General features: G+C 39.4%; 1 protein-coding gene across 1 annotated transcript; it reads left to right on the top strand.

Annotated features, from left to right (window-relative positions):
* Positions 1-27,423, top strand: LOC141899250 (putative E3 ubiquitin-protein ligase HECTD4). Its single transcript, XM_074785436.1, is given in 63 exon segments — positions 1-689; positions 1,100-1,335; positions 1,694-1,808; positions 2,236-2,377; positions 2,493-2,654; positions 2,734-2,929; positions 3,285-3,443; positions 3,518-3,631; positions 3,872-4,018; positions 4,478-4,704; positions 5,109-5,176; positions 5,262-5,422; positions 5,674-5,779; positions 5,865-5,985; positions 6,065-6,169; positions 6,282-6,338; positions 6,443-6,664; positions 7,109-7,236; positions 7,687-7,876; positions 8,296-8,520; positions 8,600-8,763; positions 9,124-9,297; positions 9,469-9,655; positions 9,763-9,867; positions 9,948-10,036; positions 10,422-10,624; positions 10,692-10,821; positions 10,976-11,111; positions 11,202-11,368; positions 11,462-11,608; positions 11,809-11,996; positions 12,206-12,362; positions 12,453-12,527; positions 12,743-12,948; positions 13,034-13,217; positions 13,497-13,575; positions 13,667-13,857; positions 13,936-14,071; positions 14,174-14,344; positions 14,801-15,141; positions 15,494-15,609; positions 15,694-15,797; positions 16,160-16,321; positions 16,406-16,554; positions 16,716-16,959; positions 17,131-17,386; positions 17,864-18,133; positions 18,772-19,043; positions 19,510-19,670; positions 19,822-20,364; positions 20,461-22,371; positions 22,452-22,532; positions 22,622-22,706; positions 22,788-22,915; positions 23,139-23,329; positions 23,580-23,846; positions 24,239-24,394; positions 24,691-24,863; positions 24,964-25,116; positions 25,268-25,386; positions 25,545-25,740; positions 25,827-26,046; positions 26,163-27,423. Coding segments are annotated over 63 exon segments (12,894 nt in total). The 3' UTR covers positions 26,300-27,423.
* Positions 27,424-27,677: the final 254 nt, after the last annotated feature.

Genomic DNA, 27,677 nt, shown 5'->3' with positions numbered 1-27,677 from the left:
ATGGACAACAACAACCAAGAAAGCTTACAATGGTTATCACTCACCGAGGAAACGTTATTTTTACACGACGGGTTAATACGAGTGACCGATATTGTAGAATTACCGCGTGAAGTTACACTCGGCTCCCTTCGCCGTTGTGGCAACAGCGGAGGAAATGGTTCCGAAAAAGAAGCGATAAATTTCGAGTCGAAGAATCCAAGTGAACTCGCCGACAAACTTATATCGATATGCGGCAACCAGAACAGCGCGTACGCGCGACTCATCGAATACAGACTGAACGCTTTACTCGGCTTATGGGGCGCGCAACAACAGCTGTCGTTGGGCCTCGATGAACAAACTGACCACGATCTCGCGACGCAAGAAGAAACGATATCCGTTTTGAAGAAACAAGGATTATGGAAGGATACGGAGCAAGCTTCGTTTTCGACGCGTGTCGGTTTGCTTTTAGTATTGCCACTACTGCAGTCGCAAAGCAATACAGATTCGGCATTATGCGGCATGACCGCTGACGTCTTGTTGAATTGTTTACGCGATTCATCACCTCTCAGTTTAGCGAGGGAGCCTAGCGATTGCATGAACGGTTTAGAGAATTTGATTTGTTCGTGGTTAGGCGAAGGAATGGTGCGAGTGCCATCTACGGTCCATCAGGAAACTACGGCTTCAGCGCTTATTGCCTTAGCATGTGCCAGGTAATGTAGATAAATCAAACAAGCACTTGATAACTTCCTGTGGCCCAGATTCATGAAAACGTTTAAACCTCAAAATAGTTCATTCAAACCCGCTTAATCCGGATTTTTGTCTAATCCAGACATAACCGTATTTGCAGTCCATTTGTTGTTAATATTGAGGGAAATGAGTTTTAATCCAGATTTCCCTCAAACCGGATGAGTTTTTTGTCCCAAATGATCCGAATTAAGCCTGGTCTACTGTATTGTTTTTTGAAGTAGGATACCTTGAAATAACATATTTAATATCCAGATGCTTGCTGAACTTAGTTATCAAACCGTATAAAAATTTGAAATTCTTAAGATCAAACTTGATGAGCCTCGTAAAGATGACAATTCGAATAATGAAATTTCCTTGTTAATTCATAATTTAGGGGCCACTTGAAAACATTTGTAAGGACAGTATACTTGCTGCAGAATGTAAAAGATTTCAAACCAGTCCCGGTTTCTGATGTCCTGATCAAATTGCTCGAGTTAGACGGAGGTCCAGGGCCGCCTAGTTGTCTTCAGGGCAGCAAACATATCATCAGTTGGGGCTTCGATGACATGCTTTCCGCGCACTTGAATAAGACTGGACCAGGAGCAGTGCAATCAGCGGAGAAAGATAAAGGTATGTATTCTTTCAATAATAAGGCTGAAATAATATTGCCTTGTTTCTCCTAATCGGCTGGGTCATTTTGTAGACTGCAATCAAATTTTTGATCAGTTAATTTCTCTAACTGCCGTTCTGTTATGGTTAGCTTGATCATAGTAATGTATAGGGTAGATAGGCGGCTGGCGGGGTCGACTTATAGCCTAAGCTGAGCAGAAATGAGAAACAACGTAACAATTTTTTTTACTTTACAAAAAGAAGTAGATTTTAGTGATTTGTAATGGATCAATTGGCAATTCATAATCAATTTAAAAATTTGTAAAATTGTTATTGTTATCTTGGGGTACCCTTTTTATTTTTTCCTTATTTCTAAAAGGATCAGATTTTGATGGGTGTAGATCATGCACAACTGACGGAGAATTTCTTTATACGACCAATAACTGCGGAATGGGTTTGGCAAAAATAGGAACTGGTTTACACGGCACCCTGAGGTAAGAAAAAATGGTGTCGATTATATTGCCTGTCAGGAATCTTTAGACCCGTAACATTGTATTTATTTTGGACCTTTTTTCATGTCTTCCTGAATCTATCAAATTTTATTTCGAGTGAGTCTTTCACACCATCAGCAGCAATTACTACGTTGCAAAATTTTTTATGGTGAATTTCTGTAAAAGAAAGCCTCTAGAGACATGAATAATCCTAGAAGACTAGACTTATTGTTGGGGATCTTCTTTGGACCTCACATAATCTGATATATTACAAGATCACCAATCATTAATCCACCTTAATTCTTCTTCACATGTACATCACTCTACTGCTATCACGCCACTGTCGCCTTCTTTACATCATTTGTCTTACATTCAAGAGCTATAGAAAATAAGTATGTTACATAATAAACATATAGCTTATATTCTGCAGAGGTTATGTCTATCAAACTAATACTGAAATCGGTCCGGGATTCGTCGCATATGGAAGTGATGTTCTGCTTTATCGTCCGACTGGTCTTGACAAAGATAAAGAAGGGGTTGTCGCACAAATACTGGATCAACGCAGCTTACTAGTAAGTTGACGCTTGGAAAAGAATATAGGCCTACTGAATAATTCTTGGCATAAAACATTCATTCCTTTGTGAAGGCTTCAACATGGATCTTTCAATGTGTGTTACACATTTGTAGATTGTTAAGCAGCTAGTTTCTGCAGATATAGCTTCGATAAACGGTCATACAGTGTCTTTTACGACGGATGGCATGTATTTTTACCATATATGGATACCGAGTAATTTGACATCGGACAAAACTAAAACACTGCCGGTTAACTTAGATTGTTGGAAAGTACAGGTAAGAAATTGACGAATTTTCCCCGCCACTGACTAGAAATTATGATTTTTGTTCGGAACCACAACTTTTAAAACTACAGGCCGATGAATTGATTGTTGAAGCGATCAAAAAGACGATAACGTTGGCGAAAAAAGAAGAAGGAACGGTGACGAAATCGTTGAACGAAACGATCTTATCGCGTTTACGCCCGTATCGCGCATCTCCTACGACTGCTACGCTCGTTACATTGACTGGCGGTGAAAGTGCTCCTCCTTCGCGCAAAGAAGAATCTAACAGTACGTATATGCGCCGAGTCTATGCATGCTCAGTTGTGTTTGTAAAAAAATCACATCGCCTTGGCAATAATGCATAGTCAGGTTGTTTGGTTCTACAGCCAATCTAGTCATTCACTACATGTATTTCAAAATTCAGATTTTCATTTCACTGTGAAAGAGAGCTCACTTATGAGAGGGGATTTACAAGTCAAGGCAAATGCTTCTCTGAAATAATACCAAGGCCTAGGCCTATCTGCACAATCTATCCAGATCCAGCATATTTCATTTCCAGGCTAGATCCATTGATCTACATGAAAATATCTAGACAAAACTAATGAAATCGAATTGGCTATTAAATCTATGTTTGTTCTTTCAGTTCAAACAAGCTGTGGCCTGTCGCTAAAAGTTTTGCAACGTACACCGATATATTGCGATGGCTCGTCAGTGATTATGCTTTCATCCGCATCGTCGAATGCCTCTTCGAATTCTGCACGATCACTCTTCGGAAGCGCTTCAGGTTTATCGAATGTCCGATGTAAGTGTTTCTATTCAACTACTGGATTAGAAAATGGTCGCGTGCTACAAAATCAACGTTTCATCGTTTTTCAGCATTGGCTACAAATATATCATTCGAACTGAAAGAGGGTCAATTCACTCACAGATCTGAACTGATCGATGCACCAATTTGTTCTCTGGCAAGAGGCGCTACAGTATGCGGACTAGGTAGGAGCTGACTTTATTACATTAAGACATGTGATCCGCAATACACAAGATATCTAACACTTTAAGCTACGTGAAAATTCTTGTAGAATCATCTATCAATAAATGGCAATGTCAGTAGTAATAAGCAGATGAACTCTTTCAGAATGTCAGGAAATTCTGTATTATAAAACCTGGTGCTAGGTTTTGGGCATTGATAGAAATGTTTGGCATATTTGACAAATGAATGTAATTTCTATTCAGGCATTTGTTACGATTCAACTAACAACATGATTTGGACGATTAGTAATGATTACGTCGACCAGTTTTACAATCCTGGACACCAAGCAAGACACCATGTCATGACACGACTTGGTCTCCCTCCAGATTATCAGTTTTATCCACGGAAAGGTAAATATTTTCACTCTAACATGGCTTATGTAAAAAATGCATTCATAACTCATAATTCACCCAGAATGTTAGAACATTCAAACACTTGCCCAAGAATTACCAACTACTTGGTACTTGTCAGTAACTCAAAATGATTTGTCGTGGTTCCTGGTTAAGGACATATCTTCCTCATGAAATTGACAATGAATTAACATTCCTGAAACACAGTCTCTATCTAGCTCCTGTTAAAATCTGCATATTTCCGTATAACAATCTGAAAAACTCTCTTTGGTCATCTATATTCACATATTTTCACGTTGACAATTATCAAAAATGTATCTGAACCCCTGTTACCATAGTTTTGAGTTCAATGTGAACCTATTTGGGTGGAATATACTAGTCCATTTCTACTTTTAATTAGTTACCTTACTGGTGCCAAATTGAATTTTCATTGCCTTTTGTATTATTTGTTTCTACTAGACAACCTGATGTCGAGTGACGAGATCATACAGTGTTTACTGTTGCACGTCGGTTCGATGTGTTTACATCAAATCACGAATGATATGTTCAACTCACCGTTCGGGAATTACCTTTTGCAACAACAGCCGATTGATCTAGCATTTATGAGACGTGTTTGTAGCATTCTAGAACATGCTCTTCACATCACCGATTACAGAATCATACGATGCGCTCTGTTCGTACTTCAGGTAACATCAATCATCCTGGCAAAGTTAAGATAGTACATTTCACTGAATCATTGATACAGGCACTGTTTTGACTTATAACTGACTTGTGCCATCTCTCATGATTCTCATAAAATGTATCAGTTCGTTAATCTTCCTTTTTCCCTGTTTGAATTGTTTACCTCTAGACTCATGCAGGGAAAATTCTGCGAACTTTCTTTTCTTTTGATAAATCAGGGAATAGTCAGGGAATTTAGTAAAATCAAACAGTTTCTGTCTATGTCATTTGACTGCGTTATTTGATTGAATTCTTAGCAGATCAAGTCAGGCGAAAAACAATGTGTATGTCAGGGAAAATTCAGAGAAAAAGCAAGTCAAATAGAAGTGGTGACCCTGTCATATTTTGATATATTGTGCTTGTATTATAGCTGATATTCAAAGTGAATGTGTTCACACAAGTTCAAGAAGAGGAGAGATCGCTGTTGCAACTAACCAGGTATGTTCTGTGATGTGGTCTTGTGGTACCGTATGTCTATTCTGCGAGTTGAATATGTATTTTGACTCTTAATTTTGTTTCGCAGCGTACTATTGTGGCAGATTCTTGATCTGTTCGGTGGAGGCCGAGACGCAGACCGAGCCGCCATAGTTAAAGAAGCCTGTCACGTAATGAGCGCCGGTCTACACGTTCTTTACCCAACTAACGAGGAACAGAATAATCTACTACACAAATTACTCACTGAAGGTCCGTTTCTGAATCACAGAACAATATTTAAATTTCAGTGTTTCATTACTATTTAACGCGTTGTATCATAAAACTCGTGCAAAAAAAAGTGCAAATCTACCATTAGAAGCATGATTTTTCCATTATTCATATTATTTCCATAGTTTCTTGTTTTGTTTAACCATAATATTTACGGGAGCTACTAAAAGATTTTCTAAGCTTTGTGTTACTTCCAAAACCATTCTTTCCATGTTGTGATGACATTTTTCTAGGTGATAAGAATCCTGGATTGATGTTTCTACGCGATTTGATATTTGTCAATCTTGCATCCGATCTACGAGGACATAACATCAACAGGCAGAAAAGAGAATCAGTGAAGTATGTTAGGTCCTCCTCAATAATTTCGTTATTCCTCCTCAATTGAAGATTGAAATTTAACGTGTAATATCTTATTGTGTTAAAGGTTAGGGGAGAGATTGGTGAATTATATACTGAAGATAGCTGTAAAAGAATCTTGTATGCTGCTGAAGGATTGTCAGGTTGCTGACAAACCAAAGCTTGAAACTATTCTATCACAGGTTCCGGTATGTCATGAGATTTAAATGCATATGTGCTATATAAAGGTATACACGATGTTGATGCAATTTCCTTCGTTATTTTCAGAAAACTTCACCTTGCTTGCAATATCTGATGGCCCTGCAATCACATTTACTCCAAGAAGCTGTTCTCTATAAAACCGACGACAAAAATCTTACATACTCTTTACAGGTAGGTTGAAATTATGTAGAATATAATTCTTATAATAGCGATACTCCTTTGTATATATGGAAATACTGCTTTGGGCAAATTGCTCATCAGCATTATACATCTTGTCTTTCAGACTATACAGACATCTGTATTAGGATTCGCATCCATGTTATTCACTGGAGCTCTTGAGGTCAGTATCATTTAGCGCAAGCTTCAAAATCTTTTGGGCTAGTTTTACGAGCACGTTGTCAATTTACATGAAACGTAGGTTATTGAGTCAGTTGTTTCTTTCAGGTGGCTGAAGTTTTTCTCGAGATGTGCAATGTAATAATAAACTGCAATTCGGAAGACGTTGAGTTCAGATTGCAAGGACTTGAACGCGTTGCTAAAGCTACGATATTGGGACATATGTTACCTTCTCTGCTGACCGCTCTTACTCATCCTAACTTACACTGCTTGAGTATGGCCGATTGTTTGATGCCTCAACTTGTACAACTAGTGTTACTGACGAGTCAGGTACAGGAAATCCCTCGAAATTGAAGCAAATTGACGAGCTTGCCCACTAAAGTATTCCATAACAAAGGAATGTAATAATGATACAAACTGTATTAGTTTATTTTTTGCTGAAAAATACTATTAAAAAAACCAGTAACTTCACAATTACAAACATGAAAAAAGTTACATGAATGTGTCAAATATAGTCAAATATAGTCAAAAGGATAAAATGGGACGCCATAGTGCGTGTACTTTTAACAAAAAAGCCTAATGCCCTGGCAGATTAGAGCAATAAACAGAAAATCACTGGATGTGAGCTGAAAAAATTGAGAAAACTGTGAATGAGTTCACTTATCATAAGGTTGATAAATTAGAAGTACAATCCTAGTATATACCATTCCCAATTCCGCTTGAATGTTGCTGAAGTTTCATTACCCTAGAATCTTTTCAATTCCGTTTTTATAGGCCGCATTGCTCCTGAAAACACAAGCTCAAAATGTTCAACAGGATGATCTGATTCGATTCACTGATGATGTCGATATATCCGAGCTTATCGGTGATACTCTAAGCCAGGAAAGGTAAGTTTAATGGCTGTATTGCAACCTGACTTTTTCAATGTTTACAACCTATATTAACATGTATAACAAGACAAAGGCATCAGTATTTCGGTCTCAGGCAATTTACAGCATTTTACATCAGTTATAAACTGTATTTTCACAACCTATATTGAAACCGGGTTCTGAAAAGTCTTGGAAAGTTTTTGAAAATGGGAATGGGCCCCTGAAAAGCTGTGGAAATTTTGTCTTTTTCCTCTATAGCCATGTAAAGATCTATGAAAATGCTCCCAAAATATAATTTCCTTCTATTTTAAATTTGAGGCTGTATGCCTAATTGTATTATTAACAATTCTGATGACAACAAGCAGTTGCCACTTTCCAGATAAGACATTGTTCATAGCCCAGACATTTGATAACAAATTTTATTGAAAAAATTTAAAAAATGATGGAAGTTCTGCATTGGTGTCCATTGTTGTTTCGTTGCAGCGATGGCGGAGATGAAGGATTCTTGACTGGCTTAAAGATTCCGGCTCCGTGGGCGACTGGCAAAACGATTGAAACAATTCATCCTGTGCGCGACAATTACAAATTCAAAGAAACAGTTCACATTCCCGGCGCGCGATGTTTGTATCTGAGATTTGACGGTCGATGCGCCACCCAGTATGACTATGATAAGGTATGAAAAAAGTGAATATTTCGGCGAAGAAATCACTGGAAGCCTTCATAAGAAAATGTTCTAAATGACTAATCGATTTTGAAAAATTAGAATGAAAACCTAGGGTATAAGAATGCTGCATTAGCTGATTTATATTTGTCACTGCTAATACTGAATATCTTTGAATGAACCAGAACCAAATTTCCCAATTATGTACTTACAAAAAATTCAGTATATTCAACCGCCGATCACACAACTATATCTGTACTTCGATTTCTGATTTAAAAATCAAACCCCCTGTTTTGTACCAGCAGATGTGGTGGGTTTGTAAGGGACACCAAAACAAAACATATCAGACCAATTCTACTGACCAAAAAATAACGGAATATACTGGATATCTACATCCAATAATGCCCCAGCATTTTACATTTGGTTTCAAGGTGGTCATATATGCTGGACCAACCACTAGTTCGAAGAAGGTCGCGGAATATGGCGGTAACACATTCGGCTATGGAAGTCGTAGTGTACTCGGCTCGGGCTGGCCGAAAGATCTAGTGAAAGTTGACGGCGATACAGTCACGTTTTCATTCGAAATGAGAAGTGGCCGCGAGCACAATACACCGGATAAAGCAATGTGGGGTTTTCTGGTTACAGTGAGAGCGCAGGTTAGATCATTGGAAGCATTTTAATCAACTTGATCGTCATATATACGTAATATCTTAAATCTTAAACATTCAATTGTAGGAATCGGTTGAAGAGGTTTCGCAAGGCTTACCATTCCTGGCCGATCTGGCGTTAGGTCTCAGTGTACTAGCTTGTACTATGTTACATCTGCTGTATCAAGGACCTGACAAAACGAAAGACGAAACTCTGTGCGAACACTTACTCAAATCTAAACTACTCCAGAGGTAAAATCAAAAGAATAAAAATTAATATCATTGCATCATTTGACAAATGAATGAATATGCATGGTGGCCACTTACCTGCAAGTCAGGGAATAGTCAGGGAATTTCAGTGAAATGCTAAAAATCAGGGAAAATTCAGGGAAGTTTGTTGAGATTGCTAGATCGCGAGTATAATCGAACAGTTTCTGCCTATGTCTTACGTATTTTACTGTGTTAATTGATTGGATTCTTAGGAGATCAAGTCAGAGAAAACAACTTGCATAATCCGGCCAAGTGATTCTAACTCTGTCAAAAGGGATCGAAAGACAGATTAATGCAGGCTTCTTGAGCGTGTCTAGTATTGTAATCTCTTTTATCATCTAGATGCATTTGGCAAGATTCATCGAATCGCATAACCATGACAATACAAGAGGACACGGAACTGAAATGTCCCGCTAGTCCATCGAAACTACCTCGAATCAAACTACCCAACGAAATATTACAGAAGCTCAGAGAATGGTCCGGTCGTATTACTCCTCAAATAAGACCAAGTATCAAGTAAGTTTGGTTCTCTTTTAAGAAAAGACTTGATCTATTTAGGAAACGGGCTAATTTCTGTCAATGTCTGATTCGGGGGAGATGACTCTCTACAACCACTGAAGCCGAAACCGCCTAATTATTACTATGGGCCTTGATGTCGATCGCTCATTTCGTAATCTTCTCATACAGGGAGGTAATAGAACCTGAATTGTTAGAAGAAACTATCATATCGGCTGTCATAAAACATTTACATTTGACGGACAGCGTCAATCATCTTTCATCAATCGAAGAACAAGGAAGTGATGAGTATTGGCTACTCTGCGGTATACTGGGCGACGCCTACAAGAGAGTCGATGCTCTTCTCAGACAATTACAGGTTAGACAGAATTTTAGCGACATTATTCGGTTATTTAAAAAAAAAACTTGAGCAATTTCATCTTGACGTTTACTTCATTGAAATCATCATCATCATTGATTTATTAGGTTATCGCTGCCCTTGAACAAAGATGGCAAATGGAAGTTGATGATTTGCTCCTCGGTAATTCAGACCCCGAAGGTCCATTTTTCATCGATTTTCATCTGAGCGAGGTAACTAACTTACACATTCATTCATTTGCGCAGCAGTGCTGTTTACTTGTTCATGTAAAATCATATTCCTTTTGTTCCAGAGCAAAGGTATAGAGCTGGCTATGCTTTGTTTTTTGAAAGATGTCGAATTGGAACCTAGTAATCCGGAATCTTCCGTGATTACTCTGAAGTAAGTATTAAGCATTGATATGAATAACAACAAAAATTCATAAAGACTAAAAGTGTACAACTTTTTTGCTGACTTTTGAGGTAACTTTGAGAGCCTGTAACTCAATAAGTGTTTGGGTTATATTCATCATGAATGTACCGCATGAAACAGAAGAACGTGCTTTTTCTAAGGGGCGTTAAATGTAATAGCCAGAACCGTGTAATTAGCATTTATAAACTCCTATGAATGACTTCATTTAGGCCTTCATTCACAGGCAGTTTCCCTAGCACTCAGTTCCTAATGTGAAACACAGAGTGCAGCACTTTATGAATTTTTAATAACAAGTAATCCATGTGATTAAGCTCGTATTCAAATATTTCTATCCGTATTCATCCATCTTCTACAGAGAGAAGTTAGAGATTGAGGCTGCGGCTGGCAAAGATAAGGCGGACCGCGAAAATCGGATGGCGAAGACGCGAATATTGGTTTCAGGTTTGAAAGAGCGATTGAACCTTCTGCTGCAAGTGAACATCAGCAGCACCACCGGCACCAGCGGTATGCTGCGAAGCGCCTCTCATCAGCCCGGATTTTTCAAAGCCGGTAAGATTAGTTCGCTCGGTCGAAGACGATTTACGATTTAATATTTGTTATATTACCATGATTCTTTTCGTATAAGTGAATGTAATGGTGAGGTCGGACACAGACGTGCTTCAGTCGGACAGTATTTACAATCGCAGTTTATCGGCCCCTTCTCACAGACATACGGTGCAAGACGATAGTATTCTAGATATCATGAGAATGCAAAGGTAGGTAGAGATATCAACGGACCATTTACGTATTCCAATGATTATTTGAAAGAATCCGAAAACTAAAGCCAATTGTATTGAGATAGCTTTGTTTCCTGAAAGAATATTTTGGATCAAGAACTATGAAATGTTTTCATTAATGTATTCTATACAGAAGGCGTCAAGTGAATTTAAAAGGAGCGGCTTCAATCTTACAAGATCTTGTAGAGGAAGAAACAAAAGATGCCCCGCCTCATGTTACATTACTGGATCAACTGTTTTCATTCATAGGAAGTCACCCAGACCAAGCTGTAAGCAGTAATTCGTCATTTCGACTGCTATTCATACGTTTTACTTTTGTCCTTAAATCTCAACTAAATGAATGATCACCCCGATTTCAGGTCTCGTGCGATAGTTTCCTGTCGGCCGCTAAAATCCGCTGGAAACGTGGCAGAAGTCGCAAGCAAGCTCTCATACACATGAAAGAGTTATTGACAGCTGCATCACGAGTGGGCGGAGCTACGCACCTCATCGCCGCGGTCACTTCCGTACTACAAATTGGACCAAGGTTCATAATTCGTAGCTTCGAATTTTTACACCGATTCTGCGTACATCAAGTCAAGTCAAATATCTAGTTAATTCTCGTTTTATTTCGGTACAGAGTCGAAGAACTGATGTGTGGCGGAATGGTTACTGAAGTGAGGGAGGCGTTTTCCGAGACGATGATGTCCGTTGTCCAGCTCGCCGCACGGTATCCGATTGCAAGCTGTAATAGCATCGGTCTTCTGTGCGTCATACCATACACCAGGTAAAATAATAAAGAGAGTCATCTATGTCCCTACAGCGAGTTTTTGGTCGCCGCAAGGCATTTTGTATTTTTCATTTCCAAGCTGTAACTCTAAACAGTGTTAGATAACTATATGTATGTTTTGCCTTTTTGTACGTAATTACATATTATTTATATTGGATATATGGCGTATGAATATTATCGTTATTGTTATTTGATAGAGCTGAAGAGAAATGTCTGATGAGATCAGGATTGGTTCATTTACTCGATAGACTGTGCAGTTTGAGTAACTATCGAGTTGATGCTACGAACACGGACATTCAGTCGACGAAGCAACGCGTTGCCTCAATAGCCTGGGCTGGATTCCAGGTGTTAGCGAGCAGATATGTTCAATGGGAACAAGATGAAAGTATGTCGAAATGCAAAAGTTGTTTGAATCGTTTCATAATTTCATAAAGCATTAAACAAGAAAGACGCATAAAGCCTGAATAATTAAACCGAGCCTTCCCTAACAGTTACTGAAAAGGCTTTCCGCTTATCATTCAATGGCATAATCACTACTATCTCATGCCTAGCAGCAATAGCTTTTAAGAATCTATTTTTTTTTCCAAATCTTAGCTCTTTCGATACATGAATTAGAACATTCCGGATTGGCTAGACAAGTATCTATACTTTTGACCAATCATCTTACTTGTGCTACTGAATGCAGTGGAAACGAAGCAGCCGGCAGCGAGGCATTACACGAAATACTCAACCTACTCAATAACCTATCTAGGTATGTATGGTTGTTTCTTGAATCGAATGTCTTAAACTCATTTGATTATTGAAATAGGAGTTGAATTGAATGATCATATTTCATTTTTAGGAGCAAAATGGGTAAAGCGATACTCAGTCAACCAGCTTGCGTTTCCAAACTGTTATCATTGCTGTTGGATCAAAGGTAAGAATCAACCATGATTTGATCCAGGGAGAAACTTGTGGACAACCATGTCAGGTTGTAGAGTTGACATTTGTGTTCCAGGCTCATAGACAATGACATATTTCTATAATGTTTATCGTTCCTCCTTTTAGAAATGTCCTTTCAGTATTAGGTATTTTTCAAAATTGCCATATTTGAAATCAGTTGCATGCATATCTATATGAATTCTTTTGCAGACCGTCGCCAAATTTGGTGTTGATTATATTACGTTTATGTCGGGTGGCTTTACCTCTGATGACAGCTGCTGATTGTGAGAAAGTCAGTTTACCATCGTGGGGACAAGATTTACAAGCCGCTTGGGGACCTGGTTCGGACTTCTACGAGCCGATGGTCAGAATTGCTTGTCTTTTACTGGCTAAACTTGGCGATTTCGCTGTTCCAGGTAAGAAATAGTTTAGGTCTATTTTTGAGGAATGAACATCTTTGATTACGTATTATGTGAATATCTTAATTTGCTAATTTTATAGTTGGTAATGTCACGTTATCGAGTCAGGATCCGGCGGCTGATGTGAGCGGAGCGTCCCACGGTTGTGATAGTGGATCAGATAAGGAGAAAGGTGAAGATTGCGATGTGCAAGAAGGTCGTCTGTCAGTGTTTCTACATAAACGCGATGATCAATCGTCGCATCAGGTCATTCAACCATTGATCAGGTAAGGCTGGTCAGCGCAATTTCCTTGATTGAAATGCAATAATGAGTCGTACATGGCTGGAGCATTACCATGTTTTTGGGGTCGAACCAAAAACTACGAATTGTTTCATTGCGTACACCGGTATGTTTATTGTTAAATGACTGAATCAACCTTACCCCCCAAAAAATAATTAGAATTACAGTTAAGGAATTAGTAATCTTAAAGCTTGGGTAACACAAGTTCTAAGACACCATGTGGTATGAAGAGAATATAACTTAATAATTTGGTGTCAAATTTCAGTTCTGACAGTCGGTCATTCCGAATCAGCAGTGCTGCTAATATCGAACGTATTGTACGCATGGACCGAGAGATGACTAAGGTAGGACCAATTTTCACTGAAAAGATGTTATCCTAATGAGCAGTAATATCTTAGGCTTTGACTTTTCACGAATTAACTTCATTATTTGTAGAATAATAAAGCTGAAGTGACCACTGAAGATGCAGTTTCAGCTTTAAGAAAAGCTGCTAAATGGGCCCAGTTAGGATTAGTTGTCAGCACTGGACCACCAGTCGACCTAAATCCAACCGAAGGGGTTGTTCTCGATAGAAAGAAAACTGCTTCAGATGTCATCTGCAAAGATAAGAACCTAGAACTCTCAAGGTACCGGTATTGAAAAAAAACAGTATAGATATTTAACTCTTCCTGATCTGTTTACATTTCTTAATGGGATATTTACAGGACCGATCCAATTCGGCCATTTATAAGTGGACACGTCGCTAATAATATGGCATCTGAGGTAATAGCCTTGTTGCGCAGTTTATTGACGGCCCCAGAAACAAGTACAGCCCAAATTTGGGCCAGAGCAGTTCAGAAGGTAATTAATTCTGCCACTGAGTAATCAAACAGTAGTAGTTGTTCAAGTTTTGGAGAAATTGGAATTAAGCTAAGCAAATTTTTAATTATAATTTGTTTGTAGGTGATATCCGTGGCATTGGGTTGTCTGCCAACACTGATGAGACAAGTGGAAAACATGGCATCTCCGCGATTCCTGCCTGATCAAATGATGAGCATGTCTAAACAAGTGAACGCTGCTCTGTGTGCTCTCGGTGGCTTTAAAGAAACAATCAAACCGGGCTGTGAAGTCAAGGCAAGTAATCCTTCTCAATTCAGTAGTTCTCTTGTTATCAGTCTCTTTCTCCATTGGTCAGTTGGTTGTTGGTTCTCGGGCTTCTGTTAGACCCTTATTTTCGTCCTGTCTGTCTGTGTGTCTGTCTTGCAGCTACTTAGCTATTAATAGTTGGATGATCTTGATGAAACTTGAGTACAATATTAGTATGGGGGTCCAGTTCTGCAGTGCAAAGAATGGGCCCAGTACACCTCCTAGTGGCAGAACTAGGCAATAAAAATGTTTTTCAGCTACATAACCTTGAAGATGACCTCATAACTGAGGAATGGGGTCAAAATTCAAAAATTTGTCTTAACAAAATTTAGCTATTGGCCTAGCTAGATACATTATATCTAAAATGCAATGGGAAGATTCAAGCCTGAGCCCTTAAACCGTTGTCTCCTGTGGCTTGTTTTCATTTTCAAATTGTATCCACAGATCAATGGTACGGGTATACGCGGTTCTAATGGTGTTATCGTCAGTTTGTCCGAGCAGACCGGATTAGCGACCGTGAAACTGAATAAACCTCCAGCCAATATGTCATCCGCCGAGTACAACGACACCGTTCAAGTTCCGCTGTCTCGCTTACAACCGTTGCGCAATCAACCGCTGCTATTTCAGCAACAATCGATGATGGAAATGATTGTCACGACGATACAGTCGTTACTTTTATCGCCGGATAGTTCCGGATCGCCGTTGCAGTATCCGCTGTTGATTCACGGCGATGGCAACAGTTCAAATAATCAAATGTGCCGCGTCATCGCTGAAATACGTACCAGGTAAAATTTTCTTCTTGAATTCACTTGAAGTCCAGTTACCGTAGATTTTAATTTGACCACTAGAGCTCAGAAGCCAGTTCCACAGTTGTGAGTTAACTCTGAATAGAGTTTAAGTCAGTTCATTTCCAATTTCCAAGTGAATTTATAACTGGGTTCCTGGAATTCAATTTTAATCTGTCACCGTAGAATTTGTCTGTGAACTGTATATAAGGAAATGAGATTCAAAAGCAGGCAAATTCTGTGACCAGATTGCCTAGTTGCAAATGATCCAGGTTTCTGGTGGATTTTACTACTATGAATCATTTTCAAATGACTTTCACTCAACGAACGAAACCTCTATCTATTTGTTTAGGGCGTGTATGGTGTTGGCTCATCATCTCAAAGATGTCACGTTTTCCAGCATTTTCATACAACATTCTAGTGCCGCAATTGAAACTCTGAAATCGCTGGCAAAGGAATGCGGCCCAGGTAACAACAATGAGACGCTTTTCATAATTGTACCTAAGACTGATTTGATGTAAATGTAGAATTAATGGTAAATTCTAAATTTAGGAGATCGAGTGCCAGTAGTTGAATCGCATTGTGATCAGTTACGTATGTTGTACAGAGATTGTGCTAAACCTCCACCTCCACCAGCCAGACAACCTGTCTCACATGTAAGTTGATTACAACAGCAATATAACTGATACTATATTGTCTTTCACATGACTGAGCTTCATTGAACAGTGTTAGAAATTCATGAATTCATAAGTAACTGATAGAAATAGATAACTGTGCGAACTTCCGCGATCTAGCAGAACATTTAGCATGATAATAACCCTTGCAGTACTGACTAGTAAATGGCCTAAAGTGCTGAAGATAGTATCACTGATTTATACACCGCCATGAAAGGGTTAAGATGATTCTTCACTGTGCATGAGGCCATTAACATATTTTCAAAAATATCTTCAATTTCATATTTGTCTATCAAAGATGACTGTAATGTTTCACTAAGATGTTGCGTACATGTATATTTCAGGCTAAAGAGATAACCTGGGACCCATGTCGTACATTTCCTCCTGTGAGATCGTGTCTGTTTTCACAAGGTGTCACTGGTATAACATTTCTCGGTGATCCTAGTGCCGGTAGTGGTCTCCCACGCGGTACGCTAGTCTACGCATCTCAGTCAATACCACAACAGGTATGTTAAACTTTTGTTCGGAAATTACGTTCAAGTCGATTTCATATAAGCTTAAGCTGATTAACTATTGTTTACAAAATGCAGGCGCCGTCATTTTATTGGGAAATTGAAATCTGTTCATTTGGCGACTCACAAGAAGAAAGCGGACCGATAATATCATTTGGTTTTGCGCCATCCACTGAAAGGCGAGATGGTGCATGGACAAATCCTGTAGGAACTTGTCTATTCCACAAGTACGTTTTGAATTCAATCTCTTCACCTTGAATCAAAAATAGTTATAGCACACTAGTTATACAGTGCTTTGATTATATGCCTCATTGTATCTACTAAGCATTATTATGTATCTCAGAAGAGATCTTCATTAGAGTTAACTATAATAAATTCATTTTGCTAGTAATGGCCGTGCTGTACACTACAACGGCTCTAGTTTGTTACAATGGAAAAGCGCTCGTCTCGAGGTTACGTTGCACGCTGGAGATATTGCTGGCATCGGTTGGGAGAGAGATGGAGGTACCCCAGCTCTACCGGGACAGCACGTAAAGGGGCATGTGTACTTTACTCATAATGGAAGGCGACTCGGCGCCAGTCTGGACGAGGTAGCAGGTGGAATGTGGCCTATTGTGCACGTGCAAAAAAAGGTAGATAAATAGTTTAAAGGTCATCAGGAATTTTCGCAGACAAATTCAAGATATCTTTTGGTTATGCCACCATTGCCACTATGAGTTATCTCGTAGCTGATCCTTCTTATTCACTATTTGGGCTCTGGAAAAAGGAATGGCACATTTACTGATGATTTGTACTTTTTCTAGAACACGAGAATCCGGGCTAATTTCGGCGCTCGTCCCTTTGCCTATGCTGAAGGTCAACGTCATCGAAACGCGGCAGACGAATGTCATGATCGTACTTTAGATTTACGCGAAGCACTTCATGAGTTACCGTTTAATTTCGCGTCGGACAGCGAAAGTGACGGGTCATCATCTTCTACAAGTTCGATTTCATCTGATTACATGCGTGGACCGACTAAACCACCCTGCAGAGTTCCGGTCATGCCTAAGCCAAATAAAGGTAGGTATCTACCAAGAGGGTTCTTACGGGTTATGAAACGTTTCGGAAGATGGGAATGTTTTTTCCAGGCCCCGGAAAAGCTATGAGAATTTTGTTTTTTCTCTATGGCTATGGAAAAGGTACGGAAAATCAGAAGATTGTCTCAACATTTTGTGAAAAAACTTTGTCAATGTCTGTATTGATAATTGGCAATAATTTACTTTGAAGACCACATTGCCTGTTGTAGGTTAGCGATGTCGAACTAAGGGGATGGAAAATTTATAATCTGGGTATGGAAAATGAAATTTGGAAAACCCAAAAGAGCCCTGTACCAATATTTCTCATTAGATTTAGCCCTGAATGTATCGGTTTCCATGTAAAATTTTAAAATGTTTGGAAATTGTCAAAGAAAAAATAAACTTCTTGTACAGAACGCCCGTGTGAAATTCAAGTATGAATGATTTTTCTCATTGAGACTTTTGAATCTCTATATTACAGAATATCAAGTCGAAGCATCCGCTCGATATAAACTGTTGCCCAGTTTTAGCGGTTTCACGATGACCGGGCCCGACGTCCATACGCAGCAGGCGAATCAGGATTCCGAATCGGATCTCGATGAAGACGAAGACAGCGATCAAAGCGAAGATCATTACGCGTTACTCGTGAAAGCCTGGGAACAGAAAGTTTTTCCGGTTATACGCCGTCGATTCAGGAATGAAGCCGAACGCAAGGATGGCTTGGAACAGATCAGAGGAGCACTTCAGTTAGGTAAGTCGAAAAATCGATTTATGTCTATAAGTTCTCTTTTCTAATCGAGAGCCCATCGAAGAACTGTCACTAGAGTTGATTAAATAAATGAATTTATTTTCTCTTTAACACGTAACATAGATATAACAATTGTTATACATGGTTACTGCATATTTACATTCGAGTAGGACACTCCCAAGCCCTAACGGCTGTACTTAATCAGGGGGATGCCCTCGTATGATTTAATAATGAACTTGAAGTTAATGATGAGTTCAACCCCAGTATGAAAAACAGTGACTGGTAGACTGATATCAATCTCAGTATAATCTCAGAGTAAATGAGCGAAACCCTCGGTCGATGATACAACAATTTATTCCGACAGTTTCGAAGTTTTGACTAAACTTTGTCATTTTCGTTTCTCTGATGGTGAAATTTAGTTAAAACTTCCGAATAAACTGTTATATCATCAGCTCTGGGTTTTGCTAATAAACTATGAAAAACAGTCTCAGTTAAAGTTTTGCCTTATTTCTTGTTTATGTTCATTGTCTTATCAATAAAAGAATAATTCTATGTCATAGTTCCCTTTAATTCAATCATAGAAGAATATTTATTTAGTATATCCCACGTACCCGATACCTGCAGAGTATGCATTTTTCCAGGAATGACCGATATCGCTCGTCAGACGGTCGAATTTCTGTACGAGGAAAACGGCGGAATGCCGAGAGATCTGCATCTGCCGACGATCGAGGATATCCGCGAAGAGCTGGCAAAATTTACGATCGATCGAGTGCGCAAGGGAACTACCGTTATCATACGAACGCCACAAAATCTTGACTCCGTCGGAACGACGTGTATGATGGTGCCAAAATTCGCGTCGCGTAGCATGATGAAGACGTTCGGTTTGAGTGGCAACGTGCTCGACGTTGATCAAGTAAGTGTGCTCTAACTCGTTATATTACCTTCAATGAAACGGCATTGAAAATTACTGGCACAGTGTCTGTCAAGTCCTCCCTTTGATGTAAATTTCACTGCTTTAGAATGCATGTAGTTCACTTGTCTGTATGATTAGAAAATTACATAATTTCGAAGATCTTATGATTTCGAAGATCTGACAAAACAACAACAGTTTCAAATATTAATGGCTAACTGTCAAGTTAATCTAGCAACTTTTACTGAACAATGTTTGAGTAACAAGAGTTCATGTACTGTCAGTGCCACTTGAATATATTCATACATTCATGAATATATCTAATTAATATAATTGGTGACTTATAAGCCTCTTGAGGGCTCGGAAGTGTTTAAGTATATAATATTTGTTTGTAAAGGAGAAGTTCATGTCACAATGATAGAATGAATATACAATTGAATGAATTTACTACTTTTAACGGTAATTGCAGCAAAATGAGTTGGTTCTAGTTGAATCGTACCTACGCAGTGAAGGAATTCTAGTACGATACTGGTACCCACTTGAGAGTCTCGAACGACCTCCGCAAGGTTACCGTAAAGCTGCTATACCCGGTCAACATAGCCTCGACACCGCTAACGTCCATCTTCACAGGTAAAAATCTACTGATCTATCAATGTTTTCTGTACCAAAGTGCAAAGTACAGCAATGGCGGCACATACCACAATCGGAGTACACGTGCACGTCATTTCTATACACCTGAAACATTATATCAATAATATTACTGTATTTTCTAAATATTCAGAGAGCTTTTGAGAAACGAGTCGATTCTAGCGCGCATGTTTTGCCGTGGGGCGTTTTTGGAATTGATGCAGCAATGCAACAGCCCGGAGATGGCCATATTCTCGTGCGGAGTAAACTCGTCGATTGCCGCGAGTGCCGCCGTTCTGCAGGATCTCGACATCGAAAACCTACAGCTTCTATCGAACAGCTTGCTATCTCCTCCGCAGCCAGACGGTTGCATCTGCCCGACGTCTTTGCTTACGTCGCACTCAATTGACAGTTGTTTAGCGACGAATTCTTGTTGCCTGTCGAATTTATTCTATAACGATAAGAAGATACTGCAACGCGAGCTGAGGACGGCGATAAGCAGAGCAGCGAATCAGGGCGAAGATTACCTGATTGAGTTAACGACGCAGATGTGTCAGTGTCTACAAACGGCACCGGAATTATTCCTATGCGAGGATTTACCAGTGACCGAAATCAAAGTCAACACGGACATCAGTTTCCCCGGGGCAGCGTTTGTAGTTATCTCATGTCGCTCTGATGGCAAAGCAGTGAAGAAAGAGTGAGTAAAAAGTATATGTTGTCGTTTAAGTTTAAATGTTTTTTCATTATGGACAAAATGAGCAAAGTGTTATATTATGCAAATGTTCAATTTCAGGGCTCTACCTTACAAATCACCGTGGGCGAGATTTTACACGTATACCGGGCATCGCGTGAAGAAAACGGGCGAACGTTCGAAGCAAGAAGTTGTCTGCTACCCGCGAGATCCGTCGTCGAACAGCAATCAAAGCGAACAATATTCGGCCGTGATGATTCCCACCGATCAAATATTCGTACGGCTCGGTGTTTCACCGGCGCCCGGGATTGTCGTCAACGTTCACGGTATTCCGACGCAGTTCCCGCTCGCGATGGCGTACCTCGAGAACTTGGTCACGGAGAAAACCAAGAGTCTAACGAAAGACAAAACGTCGACGGTCGCTAGAGACGCGGCGATGTCAGACGGATACGGCTGCATGGACGACGCATCGATTCCTATAACAACGGCAGTGTTACAGCACGCCGTTGAATTATTAGCCGGATACATGTGGAAGACGAATGTACCGGCGATTATCAAAGAACATATATTCCATTTATTAGCGCAGCTGCTACGCGTGTTACACGCTAGCGGATCTACGCTGTCCGATTTCTTACCGACGACGTCGTCTCATTTGAGTCCGTCTTTGAATCTGCTGTTCAGTCTGCAGACGGAATTGAAAAGTTTGTACGACGAAGAGATAAAAGCCTGGCCGAGCGGAGCCGGTTTAGGACTGCAGTGCGAAGAACAGGGACGATTTACGACGTATTTCCACAGTTTGATGGAGGTTAGTTTAGCCGTCGCCGAAATAACGGCTCCCGTTCCGAGTCCGTGTTCGGGTAGCGGTATGCTTTCGCTACAGCAGACGACTTCGGAAACGCAATCTCTGGCTCCGATAACCGTTCCCGTCGGAGGCAAACGCAAGAAATTAAAAGCGAAACGCGAACGAACTGCGTCGATGATGCAAATGAGTCCTAGAACAAGTGAAAGCGACGGATCAAGCGGAGGACCCTCTCCCAGTAGCAGTCTTACTGAAACGAGCAGTTTAAGCTCGGCGTCTAGTACGACGTCCGTAGGAAGTTCCAGCTCGGGCGTTTCGATCACTGGCACGAAACCGGAAGAAATGCTCTGGTTTCATCGAGCATTGACGTTATCACAGATTCTACGCTATATGATGTTTAAAGATCCTCAAGGATTAAGCGCGATGAACGAAGCCGTTTCGGACGCTGCCCAGATGCTCAATGTGGCCAGCGTCCACAATCGGTTACTGATCATAACCGGGTTACCGAAGGATCTTTCGGTTGAGAGTATCTCATCCACTTTGCATAAAGTATGCCATTCGGCTGGTGGTCTTTTCAAAGGCGAGATGTTCTTGCCGACGGATGTCGTAGAAGTGTCCGTCAACAAAGAGAACGGAAACAAAGCTACAGAAGATGATGTCGTCAAGGAAAAAGTCAACGGTGGTTCGGAATCGACCATGAAAAAGACGATAATCAAAGGATATGCAGTTATAGAACTGCGCTCGAAAATAAAGTTCGACGCTGTACGGAAAGCATTGTTCAAAAGTAAAACTCTGATCGCAGGTTTGAATTTTGACGCGGATAAAATGGTCGATCTGCCGGACGAGATGTTATCGATTTCGGCTGTGAATCCCGGCTTGTTTTCCGATCCTCAAGGCAACGCCGCCTTAGACGATTACTTGAGCACGAAATTGGTTTCGAACGTCGAACGCAAGGAACTCGACGATAAAGCGATGATCGCTTTGACCGAGATATTTCATAGTTGTTTCATCGCTGAACAGAGAGATAATTATACGGAATCGAAACAAGAAACCGGATTCATCTGTTTGAGTAAAGATCAAATAGCTATTCAGAGTCAAGGCAACTTGCTTTATACGTTCTTCGCGACGATTAGGCCTTCGAAGAAAACATTCGCTGAACATATAAATGGAGTATTTAGACAATATGGGATACCGAAATTTACAGATAAAGATGAGTAAGTAGGCTTTGATTGGAGTATTTGAGATTTTTATTTAAAAAATGTACCGGTAGTGGGTATTGACTTTTCACCCGCAGGTCGACTGACAAAAATGTGAAGTTGAGTAAGAAACCGATCAAATCATCAAAAGAGCGACAACAAGTTGGATCAGTGGGAAGGTATTATTATATTCAAATAATACAGGTACCCGATTAATTGCTATGGTTCCATCCACTTTCACGTACAATTGATTCAATACGTTTTTCAGAGGTATCATGAAAGATAAGAAACTCAAGGCGAAAGAAACTAACGACAACTCGGGAAAATCAACAGAGATGGTCGGCAAAAGCAAGGTAAGTTATAGTTGTTACATCAGTCTGATAGTGTGATACTCTTGTGCCCCGGAACATGCGTAGCACTTTTGTCTCATTCAGGTGAAAGATGAAGAAAGATTGCTTACTCTAGATGGGTTTCTACAGTTTGTGATAGACAGAGTTCATCAATCAGCAAGTTCTATATGGAGGGCTCTATTAGCGTGTGGATTCGATTTTCATTTTGATAGGTATTTATGAATTCAGCTATTACTGTAGTCAATGTCACTTCTACCCAGATGTCTTATTTCAAAAGACCTTTTCTCCACATATTTCTTCCTCGTATGTATATATCCATACCATTTTTTGGTGATCATCTATTAGTGAAGTGCGCTGACGTAAAGCATGAGAATCCTATGTTCGGTATTCATACCTGTAGCCTATATATCTAACTGTCAAATTTGTTACTTCTAGATGTGCATGTTTAGACAATCTGCAAGCTCAACAGATGTGTGAACAGTGGACGCCAGAAATGGATGCCGCTCTTGTTCAGTATGTCAATGAATTGTGTCGCCACCTAGCGACAACGCCATCTCGGCTTCATCCTCACGAGTTGTACTTAACTGAAGCTGAACTTACCAGTGAAGAATACTCACCATTACAAGGTAATGAATAAACCCCATATGGCAACACTTTTGAATTCAATTATCATGTATTTCTTGTTATTATTGTTATTATTATTATCTTGTTAATATTGCCTTGTTCGGTTTATGAAATGTCGCTGACGCTAAATTAGTGCCTTCATTTTTGATGAAGTATAATTGTGCTACTAGTATTTCATAAACATGTATATCTATTTTGCACTTTAACACCTCACGACTTGGTAACATTATTCATTACATATCTTTTTTACAGGAATTCCGACTGAAAGCGTGAGATTACGTTTCGCTCTGATTCAGTCGATAAACAGTACGCTGCAGACGTTGTTCGTGCCATTAGTCGACCTACGACCGGTCGACTCGTATACGCTGAGCACGGCTAATCTTCTTTCACAAGCTCGCCATCTCATCTTCTACGACACGAAAATGTTTCAATTGAATCGAATTCTGAACAGCACGGCCCAACGCAAACCAGACCAACCAGCGCCTGAGATTGTTCTAGATCCACTTGAAACTGTTGGAGGTAACTTTCCATAGACATACAATGGTGAATCATACTCTGGGCCCAGCTGCAAAGTCGTGACTTAAGTCCGAAATGGGTTCTTAAATTTTAAGACTGGTTCCACGATGTTAGATTGGTTTTAGAACTAAGTTGGTCTATGGCTGGTCTTAAATCTGAGCCACAACTATGGTAACAACCCCTGAGTTGATAGACTTGACGGTCTCTAGACTTGAAATCAGTCAAAATAGAAATTCTTTGAAACCTGATCCTGCTTATTTGGATACACTGTTAAAACTCGATGTGGTCATAGCTAGGTTTTATATTTCTGTACAGTTTCTGCTCGTGATAATGTAATATTGGCTGCAGTGACAAGAACTTTCGAACAGACGTAACTTGTGATTTCAATCTTGCAGCTGATGTAAAAGCTTCGATTAGTACAACATTCAGTCAAGCGATGAATCAACTATCGGCAGTCCCGTCGAGTCAGTTATGTGTTCGTATTGCCAGTGGTGGAGATCCAACTTATTCATTTAATGTTCGACTTACTGGAGAGGAAGTCCACGGCACAAGTAAGCAGCTGTTACTTCATATACCTGAGCCAATGATTGCTTTATTAGAATTGGCCCTCATTTTGATTTGTTTGTTATTGGAGAGTTAAGAGGTCATCTTACCAATTCTGACTAATTTCTTTGGTGTATTGGTGTTTTTTAAGTCTGGGTTATGGTTTGTGTAACAATCTATTTCTTAAGTGCAAAGGTCCTTTCCTCGCAGCAAACGTTTCACTTGCTTAACTATGATACATTCCAAAATATCGTAGAGCTATAACAAATGAGATACTGTATTGTCGATTTGTATTTTCTTTTAGGTGGTTCATTTCGACATTTTCTATGGCAAGTCGCCAAAGAGTTACAAGGATCTTTATTAGACCTGTTGATTTTATGTCCGACAGCTGCTACCCTGAAAAACAGATGGAAATACATAATTAAACCTGGCTCCATGACGTATTCTGAAGAAAAGATGCTGCAATTCATCGGCCAGGTTAGAATTAGTAATTTCTTACTAGATTTTTGGTTTTCCAATGTTCCCCGTATTTACAATACATCATTGAATGACAAAATATTGTTGATCTGTTCTCTAGCTACTCGGAATTGCGATTCGAGCTGACATTCCTCTTGGTTTGGATTTGTTACCGGTATTCTGGAAGAATCTGGTGGGAATTCCATTAGACCCTGTCTGCGATCTCCAACAAGGCGACGTCCTTACTTACAAGTATATCAAAAGGTTTGAAATGGTAAGTACCGGTAATAGGAATAAAGCTGTTTCGATGTCGTATAGAAAAGCTAGTTAGAATATTCGTATTTTCCAGTTTCCGGTATATTCGTTAAAACAACCAACCCATTTGTATTTTACTCGAATTAAGATGTATTTGATTGTTTTGAAAGGTTGAAAGTGAATCGGAGCTGTCCTCTTTATATGATGACAACTATCCAAGATTTGTGTATCCTACTATCACAGGACACGAAGTTGATCTCATTCCAGATGGCAGTAAAATATTTGTTGGGTGAGTATTTCTGTGAGCTGTAGGTAGGGGTAAAAAGTGCAAAATCAGTTAGTGTTTTCATACCTTACCTGATTCGCTCCTATGCTTTGCTTTGATAGTTTTCTATGAAAATACAAAAAGGTTGTTGAACAGTTATGTGTTATTCATATCACTTTTAGGTGGGATAACTTACAGCTGTATATTGACTCAATTCGTCAGTTAAGAATGGAAGAGCTACGTTGCTCTGAGAGAATGCTAGCAATTCGAGCTGGACTTGCGTCCGTAATTCCGCTTCAAACTCTATCGCTTATGGTACCACGTGATGCTCAATTAAGAACATGTGGATTACCGACAGTTGATCTCGACTTTCTCAAGGTTTGTTCTATCAGTTTATCGGGTCGATGACTAAATACTCAATTCAGGTGAAAATCTAATGATGAACTATTGGTTATACAATACAGGCGCACACGATGTACCAAGTTGGACTATCAGAGACTGATCAACATATCGAATACTTCTGGAGCGTCCTAGAAAGTTTCAGTCAAGACGATCTTTGTCGTTTTATAAAGTTCGCATGCAATCAGGATCGGATTCCGATGGTGTGTCCATGTAGAGATGGTAGTTTAGATACTGCTCATGTTCCTCCATATCCAATGAAAATTGCTCCACCAGATGGACCTGGTAAGTTCAGTCTGAGCTCTCATTAAAAATTGCTAGATAAATATAATGTCAATTTCAAAATAGAGAGATGTGCTCCCCATTGAATAACCAGCTGCTGGATGTTATTGCTGTTTCAGGTAATCCAGACATACGCTATATCAGAGTCGAGACATGTCTATTCATGATTAAACTACCACAATATTCATCGAGAGATATTATGATGCAGAGACTGCTATACGCCGTACATTGCAGAGAAGATCCGTTGAGCGGTTAGAATAGCGACTTTGTCTTCACTAGATGTCATCCTAGATGTAATTGCTGTTTTGCTAAAAAGCATCACCACAGCTTCAAGCGGTGTCTTCGAAGATTTATCGAAACATAATCAAATTATGCGTAAATGAAGAGTTAGTTGTGAATCGATAACAGACTCTTATGCTTAATGCGAATAAATTTAGACCGCAAACATTTTGAACGAGAAGAATTCCGGTGGAATTTTAAATGGTTTTTAGTCCATCGCTCAAAATGATGTGACGGCTAGGGAGGGTACAAATTTAACTGAATGAAATTGAAATCACAATTATCAATTATCATTGTTGTTATATGGCAGACTTTCACTGACGCTCGCTTATGAGTACCGGTATGGTAATTTGGGCATATAAGTCGATGATCAAAGAGCAATTAGTTGTGACCAAATCTGCAAGTACTTCGTGTTTTGTCATTTAGCATTCGCAACAACTCATGGAATTGTAACTGTAGCTTATGCTAATACCTGCACAAACCTCCATTTTACGTGACCAAAAATATGTAAATTTATGTATGTGACCTCTTTTGTGCCATGAATCAAACTCAGTTTAGTTATTCATAGGCATGCATAGTTAATTTGCTGTATTGCAGATATGAATATTTAGTATTTGTAAAGCAAAGCAGTAGTTTGTGCGTTGAGAAGGATGATATATTGAACTAATGTTAGTTCCTCGCTAATTATGGTAATTCGCGTTTTGTCATCAGAAGAATGTTGATCTGTATAAGTGATGGATGGTTTATATTGAATGAAACATGGAAATAAGCGTTTTTCTGTTTAAAAACATTTCCAAAATTGTAGTTCACTGTGATTTTCTGTCTGGAAAAGTTCAAAGAACTGCCACGCGCGAATGTACAGATGATCATTTTGTATTACAGCGGATTTTTATTGATTCAGCTTTTGTTAAACGGTATGATTGAATGTTAATCCATATATTTATTAGTGTTAGAATATTTTTGATGCGTTGTGTAGATTTGTACTTAACACATACTTTGATTTAGTTGTCAATAATTTATCTCTGACCCAGTTTGTGCTATCTGTGTTTTTTCTTTCTTTTATGAGAAATAGTTGTATTGTATTTATTATCATTAGAAAAAGATGGGGTGAATTGTGTTAAATCAAAAATAAAAAAAATTCCAACGAAAAAAGCGACTTTGTTTCTACGTATAAAGAAAGGATGAATAACCCTGCTTCAAGCAGTCCAAACTGCAGTGCTACCCTGTTCAGTCAGATGTTCAGACATGTGAATTTTACGGGAGTTGTATTTTAATGTAGGTATTAATCTGCATCCCAATCAGACAATTCGATATCCGATTTGGAAGATACACTGAAGACAGACTGAATAATTCTA

This window comes from Tubulanus polymorphus, chromosome 2 (assembly GCF_964204645.1).
Source record: "Tubulanus polymorphus chromosome 2, tnTubPoly1.2, whole genome shotgun sequence".
In the NCBI taxonomy this organism is placed as follows: domain Eukaryota; kingdom Metazoa; phylum Nemertea; class Palaeonemertea; order Tubulaniformes; family Tubulanidae; genus Tubulanus; species Tubulanus polymorphus.
Note: the sequence above shows the minus strand (reverse complement) of the source record. Positions and strands in the feature narration are given on the sequence as shown.